General features: G+C 37.5%; 1 protein-coding gene across 1 annotated transcript in view; it reads left to right on the forward strand.

Moving 5' to 3' along the window:
- The window catches only part of LOC149569164 (vacuolar protein sorting-associated protein, putative (DUF1162)), a 304,062-nt gene that overhangs the window by 11,166 nt on the left and 277,561 nt on the right, over positions 1-15,335 (forward strand). The window contains exon 7 of the mRNA XM_089821926.1: positions 14,625-14,704. Coding sequence (XP_089678052.1) covers positions 14,625-14,704 — 80 coding nt within the window. The remainder of the gene's footprint in view (positions 1-14,624; positions 14,705-15,335) is intronic.

A 15,335-nucleotide genomic window follows, 5' to 3' on the forward strand; every position in this document is an offset into this window, starting at 1 on the left:
ACATGATTCTGAGGTAAGATCTATCAGAACACAGGATAAAACCTGGAGAATGATAAAATTCTTCCTTTATCCAAATTGTGACTTATAGACATGGCAATGTCTACATCACAGTATGATCTTGAACTCATCTAGATCTTATAGTAGAACTCTACTGTTTAGCACATTATCTAAGAGATCTTCATCTCTCATAATGTCTTTTATACAAGTGTTCATTATCTCAGAGATCGTCACCTCTTAAATAATGAATACAAATGGTGGACCCCATAATAGTAGCCTGACAAATAAAATTATTTGATTAATAATTTAAAGAATACAAATGAATTACAATTCAACCATACCAAGTCTTCTTCTGAAGTGGTCTATCTTTACTCTAGATAGAGGTTTGGTGAAAATGTTTGTTGTCTGATCTGCAGTGCAAATGTATTCTAATTTTACAGAACTCCTGTCTACCATATCTCTTACATAATGGTGAAGAATTTAATATGCTTGGACCTGTCATGAAAAACTGGATTCACCGTAAGCTTGATGGAACTCTGATTATCACAATAAATAATCGTAGGATTCATGGCTTGCCCAAATAATCCCACAAGTAACTTCCTTAGCCAAATTGCTTCTCGAGATGCCATCGCTGCTGCAATGTATTCGACTTTTGTGGAGCTTTGAGCTATTGAAGATCGCTTTCTGCATATCCAAGAAATCATTGTTGATCCTAAACTGAAACAACATCCTGAAGTACTTTTCCTGTCTTTAACACTTCCACCCCAATCTAAGTCAGTGAATCCATGTAAATCTAAGCCAACCTTCTCATATTTGAGTCCAAAATTAAGAGTGCCTTGTAAGTATCTCATAATGTGTTTAACTGCAACTAGGTGAATCTCTTTTGGCTCACACATAAACTGGCTTAAGGCATTAATAGCATAGCAAATATCCGGTCTTGTATTTACTAAGTACATAAGGGACCCAATCATCTGTCTGTAGAGAGTAGAATCTATGGAAGGTGATTCTGCTACTGCTTCTTTAAGTTTATGTAGATTAGTCTCCATTAGAGAAGACATAGACGTGCAATTCCACATTCCAAATCTCTTCAAAATGTCTGATGTATACTTCCCTTTATTAAGTATGATACTATTAGAATTCTACTGTACTTCTTGTCGTAGGAAGTAATGAAGGAGTCCCAAGTCTTTCATCTCGAATTCTCTAGTTAGATCTTTCTTGCATTGATTTATAAGATGATCATCACTTGTTATTAGTAAATCATCAACATACAGTATCAGAATTACCATATCATCTTTATCTCTTTTATAATATAAATTTGGATTGGCTTCATTCTTGGAGAATCCTAAGCCGGTGAGATACTTATCAATTCTTTCATACCAGGTCCTTGGAGCCTGCTTAAGCCCATAGAGAGCTTTATCGAGGCTGCAAACAAAAATGTTAGGATCATTAGTTTCAAATCCTTCAAGTTGCTCCATATATACTTCTTCTGTGATCTTTCCATTTAGGAATGCTGTTTTTAGATCCATTTGATGTATTTTCCATCCCTTCGATGCTGCAATTGCTAGGACTACTCTTACGGAGGTATATCTGGCAACAGGAGAAAAGGTTTCTTTATAATCAATCCTTTCTTTCTAAGAAAATCCTCTGGCTACAAATCTAGTTTTATACTTCTCAATGCTACTGTGAGCAGCATGCTTTATTTTAAATATCCACTTGGAAGAAACAATAGATTTTCCTTTAGGTCTTGGAACAATTTCCCAAACATCATTCTTCATAATAGATTGGTATTCTTCTGACATAACTTCATTCTAGGTTGAATGTTTAATAGTTTTCTTTCTAGGTATGAAAATCCTATATGCCTTAGATGTTTCACTATACCCTACAAAAATACCTTTCCTCCTAGAGGGTTCTAACTTGGTTCTCTTTTCTTTTGGAATATGGATATATACGGGGCACCCAAAAATCCTGAGATGACTTATATTGGGTTTAACTTTAGTAAAGACTTCTTCTAGAGTTTTATCTCTAAGGTAGGAGTAAGGGCTTTTGTTTTGAATATAAACAACAGTACAAGAGGCTTTTGCCCAAAGATAATATTCTAGATTTTGATAAAATATCATAGCTCTAGCAGTTTCTATAATTGTTATATTCTATTTTTCTGCTACCCTGTTTTGTTCTAGATTATAAAGAACGGTGTACTCCTTTTTAATTCCTGTTTCTTTACAAAACCTTTTAAACAAATCTGCGGTGTATTCCCCTCCATTATCAGTTCTAAGAGTTTTAATTTTATGTCCTTATAAGCTTTCAGTTAATGTTTTGATTTCTTTAAATTTCTTTAGGATTTCTTTTGATTCTTTGCACTTTAAGAAGTAAATCTATGTTTTCTTAGAGAAGTCATCTATGAATAAAATATAATACCATAATCCTCCAAGAGGAGGAACAGACATAGGTCCACATAGATTTGAATGAATTAATTCTAAAACATTATTTATTTTTCTAGTGCTATCATGAAATGGACTTCTGGTGTTCTTACCCAGTGCGCACCCTTTGCATATGGTTGAGTGGTCTTTATTGAGTTTAGGTAAACTAGTAACCATCTTTTCCATATTTGATAAAATTTTGAAGTTTAGATGCCTTATTCTTCTGTGCAAAATTTCATTTATGTCTTCAGCTTCATGAATTAAGGCTTGAATAGGTTGACTAGATTTTGAATTCAATTCATACAAATATCCTTTTCTCTGACCAATCAACTTCGCTTTCTTGATTGAGGAGTTCTTTGCCCAAGATATTACTTTGCCGTCCACAAATGCAACATTATGCCCATCATCTTCAAGTGTTGTAATTGAGATTAGATTTCTTTTAATTCTTGGTACGTAGAGTACACCTTTGAGAAGAAGAGAATTTCCAAATTTTAGTTTCAAGGTGCAATTTCCAATTCCTTCGACGGGATGTGCTGAATTATTACCAATGATAACTTCGCCATTGACTTTTTTTGAAATAGAGTCTAGTGCTTCTTTGTATCCTATTATATGTCTAGAAGATCCACTATCAATTACCCATGCTTTATTTGAGATTTCATTTGATAGTGACGAATATAATACACGATTCTGTGAATCATAATTATTTTCTTCCTTTGTAGCATTTGTACAGTTTGCTTGATGTTTAGAATTTTTAGGACAATTGCATTTGTAGTGTCCAAACTTTTCACATCTGAAACGTTTTATCTTGGATAGATCTTTCTTGGGTTTTGCATTCTTTTGATTTCCCTTTTTCTTCTTGAAATGCTTCTTTTTGCCCGTATAGGAGTTTGTATTAAGAACATGAAGTTCTTCATTTTCTGTTTTCAGTTTCCCCATTTTCTTTAATTTTTTGGATTCTTCTTGAAGACAATCCCCCTTAAGTCTATTGAAGTTAGGAAGTTTATCTCTGGCACTTATTCCTTGTGCAAAAATTTCTCACGAATATGGTAATCCATCTATAGCCATTAGTGTTAATTCTGTGTCACTAATAATGGTTCCTATACTTGACAGTTCATCTCTAATACTGACAACCCTTAGGAAATAAGAATTCATTGATTCTCCTTTCTTTATTTGTATGTGATTTAGTTGCCTTTTCAATGCGAGAACTCTAGTGGCTCATATGCATTTCGTAATGCATTCATCATCTCAAATGCTGTCTGATGTTTTGTTAACATAGGTGCAATATCATTCTTTACTCCATCTAATATGATTTGAATAGCTCTTCTATTTCCTTTACAACAGATAGATTTATGAGGTTCAATTGGAGGTTATTTGGATGCTGAATGAACAAATTATTTTACATCATTTTCTTCAAGAATCATCATGATTCTGAATTTCCAGGCATCAAAGTGTTCTTTCCCATCAAACCTGTTCTTAGGTCTGATTGTGTATGCCATTGAAGGTAGGAGGAAAATGCTAGATATGTTTAAGGTCTGATTATTGAAATTTGCAGAGCCTAGGTTCGACTACTAGGCTCTGATACCATGTAAAGTTTCTACAAATTCTATACCTTTTCTCAGACTTGTGATCTATCCTAGATTGCTCAAATGAACTTCTTTATAAACTAAATTATGAAGGAGTTGTTTGTTTTTATCTTGAACTGAAAGTCGTTTTATCTCTGCAATAGATCAATTGGATATTGTTGCTTGAGGGAGCAGACTTAATGTATTTTTGTGTCCTCAAAACTATAACAATACCTTCCCTAAATATTATGACTGAAGGGCAGGTCCCTCAAAGGGACATGACCCTTCCTAAGTCGGCACAAATACCCTCTCCTAGAAATCGGCGATTTGCAAGAATGGTTAACACTTAATCAACAACTAACACAATTGTAAAGTTAGCATAAAATATCAATCAATCTTTAGAAGTCGCCACCTATCACAAGAGGTGTATTGGAATATATTTAATGCCATTCATACGATGTTTAAGATGGAGAAGATTAAGTGTGGTCTGCACACTCAAACCTGTAGACTATCATTGTTACAAGCTTAACACTTCCCTAATACTACTTCATTTGGTAGTCTTTAGGGGCAATGTCTTCTACATATGTAAGGGGAGGAGGAATGGCAATATGTGCAATCAAATCATCATTCTAGCTCTTCATGACGAAGGCCAGTTGCTTAGGATCTCCCTGGATGGGCTTTGGTGTTCTTACTGCCTCCATCAATGCTTTCGATCCTTCTTCCTCAGTGTACTCCACATGCCTCCTTTGACGAGTCAATACTTTCCGCTTCAACCACGTCGGAGTAGTAACCATAGGAGACATATATTGATTAGATGACGAGGTCGTCTCTGAAGTTGGTCCTTTTCCCTTATTGCTCCTCTCTAGGGTCTTTTCTACTCACGGAGGTTCCACTATTGGGGTGGCCGTTACGATTCTTGGAGGTGAGGGCCCTGATTTTGTCGTAGGCGGTGTCTGTTCCCTTGTCTCAGCAATCTGGCCTTCCTCTGAAACTTCCTTTGTATGCAGTTGTACCTAATCATCCCCTCCTATTGTCTAGCTTTCAGGGTCTGTAATCGGAGGAGGCAACAACAACATGGTAGCATCCTACTCTTGTAGAGGTGGAGGCATTGATGGCGGATTCCCTGGAGGTGGAGGAGGTATGCCCAACGACCCTTGTGGTAGTGGAGGCAATTGATTCCAATCCTCGCCTAATGATTCCCGATGTGGTGTATCCTTTATTACCCCTCCCTCCAAATGAGTCCGTGTGGGCATGAAGTCGAATTTTGAAAGATCGAAGACATCTGACCTATCCCCTTCTATGGATTCAATCCATCCTTCCTTCTCTTGATCAGTGGATCCTTCAACTTGAATAGGTTGTTTTTGGGTGGCAGGGGTGTCTATGTTGAAATCCTTCTTTCTTCCTCAACGACCCTTGTCGATTGGGTCCTCTTATTTAGAGGGAGATATGAAATTTCTTCGTCTTGTCTTCATTGTCCACCTCAGGTATGGTCTCCAGAATCTGGTGCGAAGGAGTGCTTTTCTTCTTCAATTTCCTTCTTTTCACCCCAACCACCACCATTTTGGTTCTAGTCTTCTTCGAAACTAATGGGGAGGCCTCTGTTTGTACTGGGACCTTTTTAGTCTAGGCTTCCACTACCTTAGTAGAGTTTCTTTTCTTCTTCCCCTTATCCCTATCGCTACAAAAGTATTCCATTTCCCTTTCATGCTTATATAGGGTCTCTGGCCTGACTTGGGACTTATCCTGATATGTGGGGACTGTGACCTTGGTCCCTTTTCCCTTCTTGGGCCTTGCAGGTGCCTGTAGGGTTGGCTCCAAGTAGAAAGGCTTCCTAACTCAGTCCTTCGTGAGCTGAATGACATGCCTTGGCTGATGTTGGAAGTCATCATCCTCCTCTCTGCTAATGTTTGCATTCATTATGGGGTGCTCAAAGATTTTATCCTTGTAGAGATGGTCCGATACATTGGAGCTATCTTGTACTGGCTCCAAGTAGAAAGGCTTCCTAACCAAGTCCTTCGTGAGCTTAATGACATGCCTTGCCCGATGCTGGAAGTCATCATCCTCCTCTCTGCCAATGTCTGCATTCATTATGGGGTGCTCAAAGATTTTAACCTTGTTGTAGAGATGGTCCAATACATTGGAGCTATCTTTGTTCCATATCTTTAAGGGTGTACTCAAGTTGAGTTGCCTTTCTACTAGCAACATACTCATCCTACCAATAGACTTGTCATAGTCATCTATGCAGTTCATCCAATCATCTTCAATAGTTGCATCAGGTATGAATTCCTTTATCTACGAGATACTGGACCATCCTGATGTCAAAGTAGGAGTCGGGCACTGGATAATCATCGAAGGGGTTTTGGTCCCACTCTATCCTGTAGGTGGCAATGTCTTGCTTTTGCTTCACCTTGAAAGGCCTAGTGGTGATTGGCCACACCCATGTCTTCTTGTCTTGCCTTTGCTTCTTAGGGCATAGGAGGGTCCCAATTTCCCGGATGTAAGTGAATGTATTGAATTGGATGAAGTATGCACCCATCTGCATTATTCAGGAGGCTGCCTCCACCGATATCCTCTTCGCATAATCTCCTTCTAGGAATTGAATTATGGCGAAAACAAAAGCATTGTTTACCATTCTTTATTCTGGACTCCTATCTGGGAGCTTCTTTCGTACTGGTTGGGGGTACACTACGTAGGGCCATGCATTTGGATTGTGCATACTTCCCCTCTTCACCAATTCGTGATGGTTTGTTGGCCAGGTTGCCAACAAGTAGACCACATAAGAGGTCATGTAAAACCAAGGATCCGATTTCACCTAGATGAGTTGCTCATCTAGAGAGTTGTCGATAATGGTGCCCCAATCAATCTATAGGCCTCTCTTTTTAATGGTTTCTATAAAGTGGGCCATCCATGTTCCCAAATGACTTGTCGTGGGGAGCCGCATGACTCTTCTTAAGAGGACTATGTAGTAGCCTATGTCATCTATCGTATACTCCTAGGTCATGTCCACTTTCCCAGCTCTTCAGTTAGGAGGTGTACTAGTGAGAAAGTATTTCTCTTGCACCAAGTCTTTGGCTTTTCTCTCATGCTCCCTCTATCATCGGTTTGCTATATCATAGTTTATCTTCTGATACTGGTCTGTGATAGGAAGGTGAAAGACATTTTCAATGTCATCTATGTGGATGTCTAAGTACGATTTACCCAGTAATGATCTTTACCACCTTCTCCTCGGGTATGTAGCGGTGAGCCTTTGCCATAATCAACTCAAAGGATTGTATTGACACAAGGTGTGAGGCTACATTTACTAACCTGCTTAGAATCAATGATGAGATCATCTCTGATCTTTTCGGTGGCTTGTTGCATAGGACCAAAATGCGTTCTAGTCCATAGATGGAAAACTCGCAGATTACTTGGCGAGTTTTAAACACTTGCCGAGTATTTAAGCTGGGCGAGTAAATCCCATAAAAACTCGCAGGAATAAAAACTCGGCTGTTGGGGAAAAACTCGCCGATTACTCGGCGATTTTTTTTAAAAACTCGGCTGCATTGTTTGATGCCAAGAACTATTTACTATTTTGCTTCCTGCCATGAGCATTCCGCATGAGAATGCAATTTTGTATGCACTGTGCATTTATATATATCTAAACTCTGCTTGTTTCTTTTGTATTCTCTTTAATTAACTTATTAGATGCATCTTCTCATTAAATTTTGCAAAATAAATGTATTTTTAATTAAATTTCAGCGGTTTTTTTAAGTTCCCGAGTTTTCCCGAGTTTTTTAAATCGTCGAGTTTTTCCCGATTAAACTTTTGGGGGGCTTGGCGAGTTTTTGCCTTTGGCGAGTTTTCCAACTTATGTTCTAGTCTGTGTCCCAATTTTGTGTCACAGACTTCTGAGTGCTTGTCAACAAATCAGGACTTCTTTGGTGCACCTTGAAACTTAAAGGTTACTGACTTAGGTGCGATCTTTGCTGCCATGGATGATGATGAAGTCACAACTTCAACCTGTACAAATGACAAACATTAGTATACCATTGCTGGGATGTCAAAAGGACGCTTAACAACTAAGTTGGATTAGCGAAAAATTGACGAAAATAAGCAAAATTTGACAAAAGAGCAATTTTGGCGCACTTACACAGGTGCACAAGGTGTGCTGCATGAGAGCTCATATGATTCTTGGCATAGTTGCGCACATGTGCAAGGTGCGCAACATGCACAGGACTCAACTTGTTGCTAACAAAAAAAGGGGTTGGACTTGGTGTTTTGTGTTTTCGCGCACATGCGTAAGGTGTGCAACATGTGTGGATAGGGTTTGTCGTTGCCTTGACTGGGGTGTGCCTAGCGCATGTTGCACATATTGAGCACCTAGCATGCTAGTGTGTTGGGCACTTACCTTAGCATTGGGAAGTGGAGATAGCCCAAATCTATATGTGTGATGGTGCGCTAATTTGTAGACAATGAGTGCGAATGCGCGCCAAGGGTGGGGCATGTATTGATAGGTGTTTCTGTAGGAAGGGCGCGCTTGGCGCACCCTGTGAGGGTGCGCATGTGCACCTAGTGCATTTGTGCTCCAGAAGGGGAGTGCCTTGACCAATGCACCTAGCGCACCATATCAGGGAGCGCATGTGGCCTTTTCAACCCTTAGTGAAAAAGCTAGTTTCCTAGCCTCTTGATCTCGAACGAGGCTGATCGATCCTAGAACTATAGGAGGCTAGAACTATAGGAGGCCCACTCTCTGAGGCACTTAGAAAGATGCCCTGTTTTGGAGAGCGGGTTCTTCTGCCCTAAAAAACAAAGAGGGGGTCCCCATTTTTGAGTCGAAAATGGGGCGTGCGTTGTGAAGCCACAACAAGTCTCAACATCAAACATCTTGCCAATGCACCGAAATACTCAACCTTTACCTCATCATCTTGAAGTGGTCTAACTCTACTAGTACCACTTAAGATTCAATGCATAGGCAGCCACATGCAAAGGAATGTTTAGCTTCTCTCAGTTGTTGTGAATGATAGGTTGAATGTGCTCAATAGAGAATGATAGAGGGGGGTCTCTCTCATGCACAACAACCCTCATTTGGCCAAGCATGGGATCGATGCACTCATAAACCTCTCCAAGAGTAGGTGCATCCCCCATAACCACATCCTGATGACCTTGAGAATCAGAGCAATGATGGAGACTATGTATTTTGCATCAATCCAAAATTGATCACTCTTCACTGTCTCCTTCACCCTCTTCACTTGCTCTATTTTGGACTAAGCCCACCAATTCCATGTTTGTGTCATAACTATGAGTTGTAGTGGCTCTTGCAACTCAACGATTCTCTCCAAGAAAATGTAATATGATGCATATCTGGTCTCAATTGGTTTTAGGAACTTCGCAACGCCCCTGAAGAGTGCATGTGAAGAATGATGATTACAGATAAACATCTGTGTCTCTCTCGCATTATTAACCACACGTTTAATCCAGTCAAATTTCCCCATGTCCTTGAGTACATTGCTCATGACATGCATAAAACATAGAGTCCACCAAATATGTCTATAGGCTGCCTCAACAAGCTTCCCTGCAGCTTTGCGCACGTGTTGTATTTGTCACTACTTGGACCACATTTTGTGGCCTAACCTCCTTAGTGGACTTCCTAAGGACATGAAACTGAAAATGAACATCTTTACGATGCCTTGAACAATCATCTACACTCAGAAACTGTGAACCCTCAATGCATGTGACCATGATGTTGATGAATGGACAATGTCTAATGTTTATCCACCCATCCACAATAATGCTTCAACCTGACTCTATCCAACATGCCTTCATTTGCTCCATCAAAATCCCAACCTTACTCTAGTGCCTATCCAAGACTGTGGTCATCATTTTGTGCTCACCTATAGGCACAAATGAAATCATGTTCCTATAGTAAAGAGATTGAGCTACATGCAGTGGGATGCCATTGGCAAAGAATAATTCACCAATGGCATCATTTAGCTGATCCTTGATGTGCATGTTAAATAAATCAGCAATAGAGTTAGTAGCAGTAGAACTTCCTGCCTTCCTTTTGCCCTTGCTGAACTATGAAAGGAGGAAGGAAAGGAACATGAATTTGAAAAAGCCTACTCTTTGATACAAGATACACGAAGAAGTTTCTTACTGCCCCTGTAACTGCTGAAAAGCCCGAACCTGTTGCCTAACAACCAAAGATTTAGGCACTGGATCCAAATTATCATCAGGAATGCCCCACAGTTTGTTTATTTCAGTTCTTTACTTAACATTTTTAGCATTTGCAAGGAATTAGCATGAACTTGCACAATATCTAGTCCAAAGGAGAAGTTCTGAATTAACTCTAGTAATGTTGCCATATCATTCTGCACCTCAAAAATTGCATTTCCATTTTTATGTGCCACCACTTGTAGCTGGAGGGAGTGAAACTCTGATTGCAAACTGTTTTAGAGGGGAATTTGGATCATAAGGACCCCAAGCAAACTGTGCCGACATCTCAGAGGGGTGATCAATAGCAGGTGCTCCTGGGGCGACATACGGAGGTTCAGATTGGGCTTTTGGATCAGCTCCATGCTCACTTCCTTGACCCTCATGCTCAGGCTCATACTCAGATAAACTTGCACTTTGACTTCCCTTATGCAATTCCATATCTTATCCACTTTGATTGGAGGCCATTTGAACATTGCATTGATAGATTTTGGCCTAGTTGGTAATTTAAAAAAAATAAAAAAGAATTATAACTTGTTTCAGCCTAGTTTAAAAGTTGAAATAAGTTTCAGCCTAACTTAATAACATAAAATTTAACATAATGCATTCAAAATTTAAACCAAAAAAAAACTATGAACAAGAATTTTGAACTCCAACAATGCATTCAAATTTGCACATTTAGTTTTTGATTTAAAAAAAATAAAATGGAAATCTGAAATAAAACAAAGAAAATTGTAAAAATTAAAAGAACTTGCATTAATTTTGTGGTCGAAGATAAATGGCAGAAGATGTACCTTGTGTTTTGAAGTGCAAGAGGCAATCTTTACATTTCATATTGTTCAAATTCAATGGTTCCCTCATTTGGATGTTCACCTTTGGTAGGAATTTTTGGAATGACCGCATTGACACTTGTACATATGTTTACGACTCTCTACATTACCTGGGGATGAGTTTCTGGCCCAAAGTCCCAAATTTCAGAAGCTGTATATCGAGGACTTGAGGACAATCGGAAAGGTTTGCAAGCCGTCCCACCTAGACAGAAAAAAACACAAACGCACCCACAAAACTTCAGAAACAGTCAACATGTTTCCAGCTTACGTTGACTGTCTAGGGGACTGCATTGGCATTTTTCATCCACCCCAAGGATTGTGAAAAGTTTCCAATTTTAAAATAAAAATTAAACAAATAAAATGAAAAAAATGTTGTTTTTTCCCACGCAAGCACCACATTTTGGAACATGTGAAAATATTAATGATAAAGTAACATATGCTACTTTGGGTTTAACATATCTCAAAAACTTCATTTTTCCTATTGTGGACAGACGAAGGCAAGGTTATTTCTTCAGTTGCAGGTTGTGTTATTTCGTAGGTAGCAAGGTTTTTTCAACAGCAAGGACATCGTTATTCTAATTGTAGGGGCAGCATTAGGGTTATTTCCTAGGTTGGATATAGGTGGAGTTGCAAACTTGGACACAGGCAGAGATTAAGTCTTGGATGCAGGTTGTAGATTCCTGGTAATTTTTTCAAGATTTTTTTTTACAAAAGAGCAAAGAAATATAATTATGCCTTATTTATAAATTATTGCAAATGTTTTCAAGTTTGTTTTTTCACAGTTTACTTAGTACTCATACAATCATACTATAAGTTGTTAGTCTATAGTTGATACTTTAGAAGTTTAAGTCTTTAACTTTTTTGATGTTTTCATTTTGTTGAAAGTTTGAAACTTAAAAATTGCAGCATTATGGTATGAATCTATGATGCTTTTCATTCTCTCAATTGATTCATTTGATGTCATCCTATGTTCCTATTTTTAGACTTTAGTATTCTTAGATGATGATTCAAATTGATGCTGTCTATGATGATTCAATTTGATGCTAATTGTTATGTTCTATGATGATTTGATGAATGGAATTGACAATTAAAAATTATGTTGCTATGATGAATGTGATATATATATATAGCCATCCCTTGCTCCGGCCAAAAAGAAAACGTCCCAAAAACCCATTTCCTCATCCCCCTATCCTGGAAACTTGGGTTAATGTAGACGGCTCCCAACCATAGAAGTTGAATAGTCACATTTTCTCATATGGATGCTTGGGGTTTTAGACCATTTGCATGATGCTTATTCAATTTTCCTATTTGACCTTAATGTAGATTCCAATATCCATGAATAGGGAGTGCCCATGTGTGGGGGAGTTGCAATATTATTAGAATATTGGCATGTTTCTTTTGTGGCCATCTTAGCCTGTCTTTTGTTATTGGGTAGTGTCTGTTCTCATATTTAGTTCACGATTGTTTCTTTTAGAAGCATAGTCTTTGTAATTCTATATAAGGAGAGCTTTCATCTCCTTTGCTTAATAAAACATTGATTTACCATAACATGGTATGAGAGCCAGTTGATGGGGTTTCATAAAATTTGGTGATTTTTAAAGAAAAAATTGAGCCTTTTCTAATTTGGATTTTTAATTTTTAATTTTTTTCAAAATAAAAACTGTTGGAGGTATTTTGTGGAAATTCTATGGTTTGTCTTCAAAGATTTTGCTGAAATTTTTTGGTTTGGTTAAGGTTTTTGATCGTACAATTTCTTGGTTTGAGCAAAGGCTGTGATTTACAAAGGGTTGCATGTACTCACATGTTGCTTGCTTGTGCTATTTGTGAGTTGCATGTTGCTTGTATATGTTGTCTACTCTGCAAACTCTTGTGTTTTGCCCATGAAGTTTTCTTTGATGGGTTTTCATAATTTTTCATTTTAAAATATTTTTAACAGTTTTCATTATTTTTTATGAAAAGACGATCCTTATTTAGATTTATAAAAAATGTTAAATCTTGCATGCATTCATTTGATTGTGTTGACTAAGTGGAATGAGTTGCGATTATTCCTATTGATGAAGTATGACACTTTTAAAGGGGTTTACACCTATGGGAATTATATTTGATAATCTTTTCCTTATTGTTTATTTCTCTTTAAGATGAACACTATATTCAGGAAAAAATGTTCTTTGAAATTTCATTATTGAAATGAGAATCTCTTGGGTCCCTTGAAGAATCTTTCCAACTCATGGTGTTGCATGATTGATCCCTCATTAAAAAGCCTATGAGAATTGCACTACATCTGGAGAGGTACATAAACCACCTTTTAGCAGTTAACTTTAAGGAAAGAGTGAGAGAAACATAAAACTACTGTTAGATGTGAAGAAAACAGTTAGCTTCCATGGAGAGAATGACAAGTTTTAGGAAGGAGATGGAGAGTTCTATGCTTGCAGGTCATTGGGTGTTCAGATTGAGGAGGAATCTGTTAGATTGTGGTGACTGATTAGGAAAGCACTGTACATACTTCATAAATTCTTTGGCCGAATTTTTTTTCTGGGCCCTATTTTATCGGGATATTGGGCCAACATGTAATTATTAATTATAACCCTAAAGCGGTTAAAATACTTGTATAAAAGGGCTTAGGGTTAGAGATTTTTTCATAAGGTGTGATGCGAAATTGGTTCTTGCGGCAGTATTGAGCTGTAAGGGATTACAGATTGTAATTAGGTTGTAATCATTGGATCATAAAAATATTGGACTTGCTATTTGGTGGACGTAGCCCAGGGATTGGGTTAACCACGTTAAATCTTGGTGCCTTGTGTTCTTTTCTGTGTGATCTATTATTTTCTGTTATTGGTTATATTTGCATGTAATTGTTATTTCTGTCCGTGTTTTAATCCTAACAGAATCATCTTTGGAGTTGCTTTTGTAGGGATTGAGCTTTTTTTGGAGATTGAGAGTTGTTTTGGTCTTGTAGGGTGAAGATAATGTTTAGACTAGTTGTGGATTTGAAGATGGAGACTCTTTGTAATCATCTTTGTAGATTTGATGTTAATTTCTGATTTTCATGTCTCGTGGGGTTCTTTGGATCTGAAAATATGAGATTTTTAACGGGAAATTGTGCAAAATTTCCCTATGAAACCTAATGTAAAGTATTGTATGGAATAGTTATAAAATCATCTATTTCCTCAGTGTTGGTGTCAATGGCCTCAACAGTTGGCTGATAATGTTGTGAGTATTCTAATGCCAAAATCTAATTTCTATATGAAAATTGGTGTCAATTGGGTGTGTTTGGTTTGTGATAGCAAACAGCTGTCATGGGCATGTCTAAATATTAGCTTGTTTAGTTTGAGTGTATATGCTTTAGCTTGCAGTGTTTTCTTCCACATTGGTGTCATGTTTGAATACATAAAAATCAGATTGCATAAGAGTAATGGACATTTATCCCTTGTTTTTAGAAGTGGTCTTGTCTGTTATTGCTATAAGGAGAATCCTGTGCTTGATTGGTTTCCCTATCCTTGATTGCATCAAAATGATGATGCTATTTAGTTATTGGTTTTGGAGAATCAGTAAATGCATAATTATTTTGGTTGGTCTCGTGAGATTATTGCTAAATGCTGAAGTGTTTGTACCCTTCTAATCATTTACAGGTTTTTTTCTCATTTGGATTAAGATTCTCTACTCTTACAGTAATGACAAGTGATGCCTGGGCCTACCCCGCTTCAGATAGGTTTGCTTAAATCTTTGTCTTTTATATTCTTCACTTTCTAGTGTTTTTACCATTGTACCTAGTCTACCTTTTCAACATTAATTTCTATTTTTAGTGATTTGAGCATAAATGTTGAGCTTGCCAACATGTATTTTCATATAGCACAATTTATTATTGCTGGCTGTAAGATTCTTTCTTATTTAAACTCATTTAACACTTGAAGAATTTGCAACTGTTTCACCTCATCACTTACTTTTATCTGCTTACAGGGAACCCATAAATGTTTATTATTTTGTGTCTTTATCACTGTAGGATTGTAATTATTAGGGCTCACCACTTCCTTTGAATCACAAGTACAGATTTCAGGCCTGTTAAATAAAATGAGGTACAAAAATAAGTTCATAAGATAGATAAGTAATGTTATATAATATATATTACGAGGACAGAAATCACAATATGGATAGGAAGTGATATAGATTGTCATATATTGAGATAATAGACTCTTGAACTTTTTGGAACTAGGAATGTCCAAATTATTTGACTATGAGCAACTAGAGTAGGTGTGTTGGAGTTGGCATTGCTTGGCTATCAAAAAGAAGAAATCAACTGTTTTTGTTGATCTAAAAACATTCTCTATCCATTGGAAAACACT

This window comes from Cupressus sempervirens, chromosome 3 (assembly GCF_028749045.1).
Source record: "Cupressus sempervirens isolate cs-2001-9-10 chromosome 3, ASM2874904v1, whole genome shotgun sequence".
Taxonomy (NCBI): Eukaryota; Viridiplantae; Streptophyta; class Pinopsida; order Cupressales; family Cupressaceae; genus Cupressus; species Cupressus sempervirens.